This window comes from Etheostoma cragini, chromosome 18 (assembly GCF_013103735.1).
Source record: "Etheostoma cragini isolate CJK2018 chromosome 18, CSU_Ecrag_1.0, whole genome shotgun sequence".
Classification (NCBI taxonomy): Eukaryota; Metazoa; Chordata; class Actinopteri; order Perciformes; family Percidae; genus Etheostoma; species Etheostoma cragini.
Window position 1 is genome coordinate 20,078,614 of NC_048424.1, and position 11,740 is coordinate 20,090,353.

General features: G+C 46.3%; 1 protein-coding gene across 4 annotated transcripts in view; it reads left to right on the forward strand.

The window, feature by feature from the left end:
- The window catches only part of bcl11bb (BAF chromatin remodeling complex subunit BCL11B b), a 29,127-nt gene extending 19,188 nt beyond the window's left edge, over nucleotides 1-9,939 (forward strand). For all 4 annotated transcript variants that reach the window (XM_034900334.1, XM_034900332.1, XM_034900336.1 and 1 more), the window contains one exon: nucleotides 4,787-9,939. In XM_034900334.1, the coding sequence (XP_034756225.1) occupies nucleotides 4,787-6,840 (2,054 nt within the window). In that variant the 3' untranslated portion in view covers nucleotides 6,841-9,939. The remainder of the gene's footprint in view (nucleotides 1-4,786) is intronic.
- The last annotated feature ends 1,801 nt before the right edge of the window (nucleotides 9,940-11,740 follow it).

Here is an 11,740-nt window from a genome sequence, read left to right on the forward strand (position 1 = left end):
GTGTGTGTGTGTGTGTGTGTGTGTGTGTGTGTGTGTGTGTGTGTGTGTGTGTGTGTGTGTGTGTGTTTGTGCGTGTGTCCCTGTGATCAAGCTGTTGGAGATACCTGATCCCTTTTATTGTTCATTTGACCCGCATCCCAGGAGGCAAGAGGGTCAGGGTGGAGTACCCAGATACTCTGTACAGGTGCTTAGTGTGTACGTGAGAGAAAAGGAAGACAGGGAGAGAGAGAAAGACAACTGAAGACATAGTTAGCAAGTGAAAGAGAAAATATTTGTTTGCGTCTCCTACACTTTGCAGCGAACACATTAAGGAGCTCTGTTTCTTTAAATCCTCTCTCAGGCATTTCAGCTGGTCATACTGGCTACCCACACACACACACACAAACACACACACACACACACACACACACACACACGCACACAGATGTATATGGTTAGCAGGCCGAAGCTGGTTTGAGTTAGCATGGAGCCAGTCACAGTGTGTGAGAGCCTTACCCCCTGCCTGCTACTGCCACTCTCTGCAGTCTCTTTCCTTCTTTCTGTCTCTCCATCTCTCTCTTTCTTTTACTACAACAGTCAGCCAAGTTTACCAACCGAGCTCCCACGCACACACACACACACACACACACGCACAACCACACGCACACACTTACAAGGTTGATGTGCATGGCCTCCGTGTCTGAGTAGCCCCCTTCATGACAAACAAGCCATCAGAGCAGAGGGGAGCGAAGCACGGAAGAAGGAGGAGGAGCAGGAGGGACGGAGGGGAGATGTGAGGAGGAGGAGAGGAGCAGAGGTGTAAGAGGGAGGGAGCAAAGGGGGAGGGGGGGCGAGGTGAGAAGGCTGGGACCCCTGGGGACCCCTAGATCACAGCCATGCTAATGAGGAGCTGCTTTGCCAGCAGCAGAGGTGTCAGCTAACCCCTGACAGGTGCACACATGCGTACTCCCAGGGCTTGTGACTGCGCGTGCACATGTGGACGTTGCGAGGGTGTGAGGGTGTGTGTGGGGGGGGGTGGGGGGTGGGCTGCAGGGGCAGGTCTGTGTCCCAGTGGCCTAGCCCGAAGGCGGCTTTGTTCTGTATGCAAATCCGTCGCTGTGGCGTTCTGTCGCCCTTGATGGAATGTTGGAGCAGTCACGGCGCAAACCTGGAGCCCAGGAACACTGCAGTGTGCGCACACACACACACACACACACACACACTGTAGCACATCCTCTGCTTCATCAGTCATCTACTCGTTAACAAACATAACCTGCACTGTCCTCAGTGTCTGCACTCCAAACTTTGGCCCCTGGATGTAATGTTTTTTCACTCTGCTTCCTGTCCATGCCAAATGAATGCAGTGCAGCGGAGAAGTTGGCGGGCTAGCGTTCAAATGGTTCTTATTTTTTAAATTATGATTTCTTTTCTCAGGGCTTTGTGAGAGTTAATTTGGCATCAGTGAGCATTCATTACCATCCACTCACTGTTCACTGTCAGCCGAGAAGCTCCCGTTTGCCCGTCTTGTCCAAGTCTGAGGCTGTGGATTTTTGTTATTCTTCTGTGGTCTTATTAGAAGTCTCTCTGGATTAGAGCGTACGATAAAGGCCCCAAAATGTAAGTGTAATGTAACGTAAATGGAGGGAGCTCATGCTTCGAAAATATAAATCAAACACAGGCTTGAGGGCAGCATATGTGAATTCCTAAATTAAACAGAAATCCACATGTCTGCACCATACGCCTGGTGTCTACTCTTACCCCGCCAAGCTCACACCAACTTTTCTACACTGGCCATATGCAAACAGTCAATACCGTGGCTCCCCTTCATTTACTGGCATTTTGTTTGTACTTTTAAGGCAAAATAATAGCTATAAAAGGCAATCTGGAAAGAATAAAATCTGATGTAAAGCTCAGATCTTAGTCTCTGAAGACTGGGTTAATTGGCCTGGTGGTTTAGTGAAAAAATCCAACCCAGGAGAGAAGGAGAGCATTATTACTGGCCCACCTCAGCTCTATGCATGTGCCAATGTTTTAATAACTTCCTCCAGGCCTCCTGGCCCTTAGCCCTTTGTTTTGTTGCACAGGACAAAGAGCTGCCCTCCTAAGCTGGTCTCAGGACTGCATTGTGCTTGTCTGTTTCATGGGAAAGTCTGCCTATAGAGTGGACACCTGGGGGGAAATATTACTGCTGTTTCAAGGGAATGTCACCACGCTATAGCATTTACAAGCCAACCCTAAAATCCAGTTGATAATGCGGCACCATATTACAGAATCCTGCTGTAATTCCATTTCATTTCATTATCCTTTCACCTCACGCCCATTCCCTGAACAGTGTAAGTGTGTGTCTGTGTGCACATGGCATGCCAGAGTAAATTGGCTGAGTAGGTCCAGCGTCAGTGACTGCGTTGAGAGGAAAATGTAACTCTTCTAACTGGTAGTTGACCCTGGCGGTCGACAGTGGAGGGGTCCCTGCCTGCGTGTCAGGCAGACGAGTGTAATTACCACAAAGTGAAGCATGACACGGCCTGCCGTGATTCTTTAATGAAGGCTTTTATTGGCTGGAGCGCTGAGCAGCGACAACATTCCCCCTCTCCCAGCATGTGTGCGAATGTGGACTGAGGACATCTGCGTCTGAATACATCTATCTATGTATCTATGTTATGTATCTATCTGTGTATCTATCTTTCTTAGATTTCATTATTCGCTCTTCCAGTCTCTTTTCTTTTCCTGTCTGCTCTGTGTTTCCCTCCCCTCCCCTCCCCTCCCCCCGCATGCGTGCTTGTTTTGGGAAGTTGATGAAATTTGTCTTTGGCCGTCATTAGGCAGCAGCCATCAGCTGCCACTCTATTGACTGCCACGCTTCCTTTAACAGCATATGGCGCGACTGTGTAAGATATGACGGGATGCAAATGCGTTGCAGTAGTGGTGGGGGGTTGTGGGGATGATGGTATATGATTTGGGTAGCTTGTATCGATGAGGCCATGTGTGCAGACCAAAACACAGAAAAGAATAAAAAAAACACAACCTGATCAATTGAAAGACATCTTTAAAACCCAGTCCCAATCTCACATCTTCATTTCATATTGATCCTTGTGTGATAATGAGATTACACAGCTCCCAAGTCTATAGACCCCTCTATGTCCCCGGGGGCATGTAAATACCCTCTATATGTGTGTGTGTGCCGTTGTATGTGAGTGTGTGCCCAAGCACGTCTGGCCCTTAAAGTCCCTCCACCTCTATTCTCACCCCTCTCCTCCTCCTCCTCCTCCCTTCCCTCTTTTGCTCTCTTCTCCCCGTCCAAGCGGTTAAGCTGTCCAGCGCTCCGCTGCCAAGCGGCCGTGTGAAGCCTAGCCAAGCTAAACACGGGCAGGCAGCCTGCCACTCGCCCCCCACACACACACACACACACACACACATACAGGTCCATGCACATGCTCGTACACACGCTTTAGTCGCGGGAGACAGGTCATGTCCCCCCCACATAAACAGTGAGAGTGACGGCTACACCAGAGCCCCGCTAATAGCGGAGAAAAACAGACAGAATCAGTAAATGAGGCCCTCATTAACTGTTTGTGACCCCGTCTCCCCTTGGGAAAGCCAAACCAATCACACAGCCAAATCAGCTTCCTGTACTAAACACTGATCCAACATCGGCTTTCGTTCGTCTGTTCTGCACGGTACAAGTGTGTGTGTGTACCGATATGCGCTGTGAGAGAGGCTGGAGACAGAGAAGGAAAGTGAGACAGAGAATACCGCTGCACATGTATTTGTGTCCGCATGTGTGTTTTACATTCCATGACAATGGGTGGCTTTGAGGCAGCCATCTTACTGGAAGGACTCTTGATCACATAAGACTTTGGGCAAAAGTAACTTCTCTGTCTTAGTTTTCTCCCCCCCGGGCTCAGAGCTTTGGGACCACCGTACCAACTCGACTCTGCTTGCGGTAGCCGCTGATGATAAAGTAGATACAGATGCCTCACAAGCAAACACAGGACTGTGTTCAGTACTAGCCTGTGTTGAATTACTTAGATGAAACCCAACCAAGTCTCTTTTTAGGACTCATAAGCGGGCTGACACGGCTGTGCCATAGTGACTGATAGATTCATTTGGCTTTATTAAGTCATGCCATTTAAAGGGGCAATTTGTCAGTGAGTTTGTGTGTGTGTTTGTGTGTGTGTGTGTGTGTTTACCGTTACACCAGATCACTTTACTGCAGTTGTTATCACACCAGTGGCGTAGAGCTTTATTTCATGTGGATTCTGTGTTAAGACTGGAGGGGTCTTTACTGTTTATACATCGTCTCCATCACCTCTCTTGTCTCTCCTTTTGTGTGTCTCTCTTTCTCTCTAATGCAACATCTTTCCCTCCCTCCCTCCCTCCTACCCCCCCCCCCTTCCTATATTTCTTTTTTCCCCCTTTTCCATCGGTGTGCTTTTCTCCCCATTGCTGCCTCCCCTGTCTCCATATGGAAATGACATAGACGAGATGGATCTGTATATTAGAGCCGAGCTGACATTAGAATTAGCATAATGTGTCGTGGCCTTAGGGCAGTACCTGCCATCTGCATTAGCCCGTAGACACACACACGCACTCAAAATGTATTTCATACACACTGACACAGACAAAGCCCATAGAAGACCTCCATTCATTGACACAAGCAGAGTTAATGTAACTGCTCTTTAAAGCATAATTCATTTACCAAATGGTTGCACAGGTTGCGAATACAAAAGTATTGGATTGATTTATTTGAGCATATTTGGTTTGGATTTTACTAAATTCATGGTGATTTCTTTCTCTTGGCCCACAGACAAAGATGAGCCGTCTAGCTACATCTGCACTACCTGCAAGCAGACCTTTACCAGCGCCTGGTTCCTGCTTCAGCATGCCCAGCACACTCACGGCATCCGCATCTACCTGGACCACCACCCAGTCAACTGCTCCCTCACTCCCCGCATGGCTCTGCCTCCACCCCAGTGCGATGCCCTGCCCCGCTCCCCTCTCCCTACTTTCCTCGGTGACACCAACAACCCATTCCACCTCCTGCGCATGGCTGCGCCCTTGCTCAGGGAACACCCCCCTCCCCCGGGGTACTTGGAGACCCGGCTGCCTGCGACACCACCTTTTGTCAGCCCTCCCCCACCCCCCAGACCTCCTCTAGAGCGGCTGGGCCCAGAGGAGATGGGGCTGCTGTCCCAGCACCCCAGTGCCTTTGAGAGGGTGATGCGGATGACCCCCATGGACCCTCCTTCCATGGACTTCTCCAGTCGTCTGAGAGTGCTGGCTGGCAACAGGACTAATAACGGGGGGCCCACTCCTCCTCTCTCACCCAACCGCGTGCCACCCATGCACCGCTTGCTGAGCCCCACGCTTTTCCAGCCTGGCCCCAAGCCCCCGGCGTTTCTAACCTATCCCCCACAGCCACCCACATCTCAGGGGGGACACGATTCTTCCAGCCCTCCTGACAGCCAGGGTCAGAACCAGACCACGGGGAAATCCAAATCCTGTGAGTTCTGTGGCAAGATTTTCAAGTTCCAGAGCAACCTGATCGTCCACAGACGCAGTCACACGGGGGAGAGGCCGTACAAGTGTCATCTATGTGACCACGCCTGTTCCCAGGCCAGCAAGCTTAAGAGGCACATGAAGACACATATGCACAACAAGTCTGGCTCCATGAGTGGCTCCCCGGAACAGGGAAATAGAGAAGAGGGAGGAGAGGGTGAAGAAAAGAGCAGAGAGGGAAATTCAGGAGGGATGGGCATGGACAATGAGGAGGAGGAGGAAGAAGAGGAGGAAGAAGAAGAGGAGGAGGAAGAAGAAGAGGAAGAACTGAGGAATGGAAGTCGGCCAGATTCCAACTTAAGTGAGGACTCCCAGGAGTTCAGCCAGAATAGGGAGAATGGCCCCATACAGTGTCCCGAGGAGAAACCCCTGGGTGGGGATAGAGTAAGTGACAGTGGCAGGGTGGGGATCATGCACCCCTACAACCATCTGGACAATCACCTTAGACTAAACCCTAACAAGAGAAGCCTTGAGAGACAGCCTAACGGAGATGCCGGAGAGAGGGGTGAAGAAAGAGAGAACAATAGAGAGCAGAACAGAGAGCGGGATCAGCAGGTGAACCAGAGGCCCGTGATGAACGGCAGGATCAGCGTATCCGAAGCAGACTCCTTCCCTGGGCTTTTCCAGCGTCGGCCCACCCCCATCACCAGCCCGAACCCCTCCAACAACAAGAGGATCAAGATTGAGAAGGAACAGCTGGAGCTTCCCCCAACCTTACCCCTTATCTCTCCGGAGAACGTCTACTCTCAGCTCCTGGCTGGCTACGCTGCTTCGCGCCACTTCATCCGAGAACCCTTCCTGGGATTCACAGATTCCCGTCAGTCACCGTTCGGCACCTCATCCGAGCACTCCTCCTCAGAGACGGGGAGCCTCCGCTTCTCCACCCCGCCTGGGGAGCTGATGGAAGCGGGAAGCGCGTCGGGCCGTAGCGGCAGCAGCACTCCTCACCTCCTGCGGGGACCCGGACCCGGCAGGCCCCCGAGCTCCAAGGATAGGAGGAATGACACCTGCGAGTACTGTGGCAAGGTGTTCAAGAACTGCAGTAACCTGACGGTGCACCGACGCAGCCACACGGGGGAACGGCCCTACAAGTGTGACCTGTGCAGCTACGCCTGCGCCCAGAGCTCCAAGCTGACGCGCCACATGAAGACCCACGGGCAATTTGGGAAGGAGGTGTACCGCTGCGACATCTGCCACATGCCCTTCAGCGTCTACAGCACGCTGGAGAAACACATGAAGAAATGGCACGGTGAACATTTGATGGCCAGTGAGGTCAAACTGGAGGAGGCGGACAGAGGTTAAGCCAACAGCCGTTAGTCATACAGCCTACATTGACCACAAGCAAACACTCGCACACATAGACAAATGCTGACACACACATGTGCACACAAAACCCCTATAACCACTTTTTCAGCTATGGGGCTTGGCTGGATGATCTCTCTCTCTCTAAAAAAAAACAAAATTGAGACTGATTGATGTTCATCTTTTTTTCTTGTCACAGAAACTGCCACCTGAGAATATAAACAAAGGGAAACTTTAATGAGAACTTGTCTGGAATGCACAACTCGGTGTTTCTTGGCAAACCGTCTGCGGATTTTATCAGTTAGAAATCCATGGAGCCTTTCTACTGTGCAATAACTTCTGTATTTATTGGATTTTTTGTAATGATATTTGGCATGTGCAGGTACATCTTTGTGGGGTTTCATATGGAGTTAGTTTTGAAATGTGCTAAAACGTTAAGTTTTTTTCTTTTCTAAAATGCGATAACTGGAAAGGAGTCACCCTAAATCCAAATTTTCTTTTTCTTCTTCGCTCCTTTAAGAAAGCTTATTATCATGTGTGGGTAAAATGGTGCAAAGCAGTTAGCTTTTTAAAGTTCAAATAATTGTTTTCTATATAAACTTGCAGCAGCGGACTACAATCCACTCCCTCATACAGGCCTATAGCACTGAATGTCAGCCTGACAATAAAACATCATGCTGGATTTTAAAAATCCAATAGTATCTTAAAGACCCGATACTACTTTACCTTAGTTACTACTTAGTCCTTTAAATTTATTCAGGGAATATGTCCTTTTAAATATTGGCGTGTGAATAATTTCAAAATGCAGTTACTGTATTGCTGTCCTTGCTTCAGTCAGGACATAAATAAAGGTTGCACTTAGTGGAGCCTTAACTGATACTCAGTACATTCCCAGTGTAGGATTAAAATACCATATTTAAATGAATATGTTGAATAAGTTAAGACTACTTGTGATTAATGTGAGAAGGAGAACAGTCCTGTTTATGGTTTGTAAATATATTCTTTTTTTCTATATGTTAAAGTAGCCCCGACTGTACGTGAACCATGGCCTAAAACTTAACAATCAGAAGACCAGCTGCTCGCATCCTCCACAGTATATGCTACGTGTAACTACCATTCATTATTGCTTTATCAGAACCACTTGATTATCTCCCCCACTCCCCCGCCACATGTTACTCAAAAGCCATTTGTTAAGCTCGAGCTACTTCAACAGTTGTAACAGTCTTCGATTCATTCTCCATCTCCCTCTCGTGTCTGCCGTGGCATCTCTCTCCGACCCGGGTTGACTCCACCGTGTCCCCTTAGGGCCCACAAAATAGTTCCAAATGAAATTCATATCAATATGCGTTAGCGTGTGTGTGTTCTCCTCTCTCCGCAGTGTGCTCTAAGCCTCTCTCCGACGGCGTCTTTTCACAGTTCACTAGCTCAGATTCATGCATTAGAGCGGCTTTTTGAAAGGAAGCCTGTTCATTCGCCCCACAAAGTGATACGGGTTTAACTCTCAGTAACAGATTTTGAGACAGTGTGCATGTTCGTGACTTTTGAGGATTATTTTTTTTTTTATTTTCTTTTTTTTCTGCATCGTTCATCCTGAAATGAATCTGGTAGAGAGAAAAAAAAAGTACATGAGTTATGATAATTTTGAGCACAGCTGCAATGGGGAATGGCCGAGAGACCTTGAGCAGGGTCTATTCTCATGGTACGAAAGAAAGATTGGAACTGAGAAATGAAGAAGTGTGTGAAAGAAATGGACGGCGAAAGAGAGAGACCTTGACCAGGGAGAAGAGCCATTTAAATGAAATTGGAAGCATATGAAAAGTGTGTTTTTTTTGCACCCAAACGCACATCTCCTGGCCACATCTTATGACGGAGCGTGAGAGGGGAGGGAGAGGGCAAAGCCACACACACAAAAGGAGATTGAAACTACATCTTTTGTTTTTTTTTATACACCAAATCTCACAGTCATCTTAAAGTTTGACCTGCCATTTTGGCCTATTGTCAGGTTTCATCTGCACCATTTTGTTTTGATAGAAAAAAATATGCTGTGTCTTGTATGCAAATTCCTCTTTTTTGTGATTTTTAGAAAGGAAATGATGTTGAAGCTCTCCATAAGCTAGTTCAATAGGGAATTCACGGGAGACGCGAGATCGGTGGAAGATCTGCATTCAGCTTGCTCACACACCATGCATGAGAGCAAAAATCAAGATCCTGTTTTATACGCACAGTGTATTAATTCCAGAAAAACTCAGTTCAGTTGGAGGCTAAAATGAGGCATACAACTATGAAATATTTCAAATCCACGTGATGAATGGTGGAACCCAGACAGAGATCCAAATCACACATGGACATTCAGTCTTACAATATGTTTACAGTGTTGAAGTATGCCATGAATGAAATATGTGTAAGTGTTTAAAAATGATAAAAGTATTGTTTTCTCCAATGTTCTCTCAAATGCCATAGCAGTTTTTTGTATGATTATCCTGGTGGAGGGATTTTATCTTCATGAATATGTTTCTGTATGATTACTTGTTCACTGTATGGGAAGACAATTTTTGAAACGTAATATTGCAGGATCATGCCAGATTATTATTATTTTTTTCTAACAAGAGTGGTGCCATTATTGACTTTTGGCCTCTTCAATGTATTTTTTTTTATGTCTTTTGTTAATGAATGAATTTCCTGTAGTTGCTTTGGGAAAGCTATCCTCCATGGATGTAAAAACTTAAAATAAGAATAAAGATGAGAGGAAGAATCTTTGACAGGGGAAAGACTTTTCCAAATCAATTTTCTGAGACATTCGTGAACATTACGTTTTTGTTTTTTTTCCTCATGGTTGGTTGAAGGTCTTGTGACAGCACTTACAACTGTAATTTTAAATACATTTTCATATTTCACTTTTCACAACTTTCACTTACACTCTTTGTAAAAAAAAAAAAAAAGATAGTTTCTGTTCTTTTTGGGGGGAGTGCATCATTGTGAAAAAAGTGATTTCAGAACAGTACACATCTGCTGTTTTGAACATATATGTATTTTTGTAATGTGTTGAAAAATCAATACAAGAAAGCCAACACTTCAATAAATGTTGCAATTGCTCTATGATTAAAGCAACTCTTCCTTCTGATTATTTCATCCTCCTCTACCACCGCGATGAATAACTAAGACTGTGACGATATGCAATAGTTAATCAAAATCGCGACACTCAGATCCACAAACCAGAGTCGTGGAGTATGAAAGCAGAATTTAGACACATGCCTTTCAACTCCCAAAATGATCCTTCCTGTCCAGATCCAATGCTACCAATGCTTTCAATTACTAAAAATTAAAAAATAGCAAAAACAATATAGCAAACTGTAAAGATGGCTAAAAGTAAAGTATTTTCATATTCTTGGGTCTGTTACCCGACGGTTCAGTAAACTGCCGTTGGCGTCCTTAACACCGGAGTTAAGTGCTGACCGGGCAGGCTGCTAGCTGGCTTGGGGCTGACCGTGGCTGTCCCCCCCGGCCGGGGCTGTAGTGATAGTGGATGGTTGCTAGCTGGCTGGGGGCTGACTGTGGATGTCCCCCCCGGCCGGGGCTGTAGTGATAGTGGATGATTTCTAGCTGGCTGAAGGCCAACTATGGAGGTCCCCCCCAGCCGAGGCTGTAGTGATAGTGGATGGTTGCTAGCTGGCTGGGGGCTGACTGTAGATGTGTCCCCGGGGCTGTTGTCAACTCTCATAATGACTGAAGCCTCAAAGCGTTGGGAGACTGAGGCAGAAGACAGGGGTGTGCTAGCTAGCTAAATTACCGTTAGATTAGTCATCTATCTTTACAGTTAACTTTACCGATGAATTTGTGGGTTAGCCCGGAGCTGTTAACCGTGGTCAAAACACCTATGCTAAAAATAACTGAGCGTGTTGGATGGTGTCGTATTCTGACGTTACCCACCAAGAATATTAGCATTAGCTTCTTGTCAACTAGCACCTTTACAGTAGAGACCAAATACTTTTTCTCTTCGGTCCCCCTACAGGTTGGGAGCGGAATATCATTACCATTATTTTTATGTCTCGTTCCAACGAGTTAATGAACCACTGAAACGATTTTGGAAACATTATTTTAAGGCCCAAAAGAATCTTTGGTGTTGGATTGATCAATATTGAAATCGGTCAATATCAACCAATAGGTCCCTGTTGTGTGTTGCAAAGTGGCATGCAATCGATGACAAATTGATTCTGCAAACAACCCCCTAAAAAAAAAAAATTAAGGTTGCATTGAATCGTGGGTCAGAAATCGAATCCTGGGTTTGGTGTATCGTTACAGCCGTATTAATAACCCACATTGGAGCAGCTTTATACATCATAGTTCTAGTGACAGCTACAAGATCCCAACACAAAACTTGGTTGATATTCTAGCACATTTCTTGTGAAATACCACATCTGTCTGAAATGTTTTATTAACTTCTGGAAGAGGCTGAGCCAAAATAACAGCGTTACATTAGCATTCCTTGAAAACTCTAATTCCACACGACTGAATCATGCATTTAAACTCTATCAACTGAGTCATGTACTAATATTTCAGTACGACTCTCAATGTGATGTTGGCGTTAGGGTGTGGAACATTGTTTTAATGCCAACTACCATCCGACCGTGACTGAGCCACACAGGATTTCAACTTATGGTTATGACATTAATACAAACTATCTAAAACATCACAAACTAAAATCTAATGTATCCCCCTTCCTATTTATTTTACATATATTGTGGAATGTATGGTTTTATAACATCCAACATAGGCTACATACCGTGCATTAAGCAGAATAATGAACCAGAATCATGACCATGGTTGCACATGAAAACCAGGTCTTTTAGCATTTTTCAAATAATTCGTCCTGACTCATTCACAAAATAGAAAAGTGTTTATT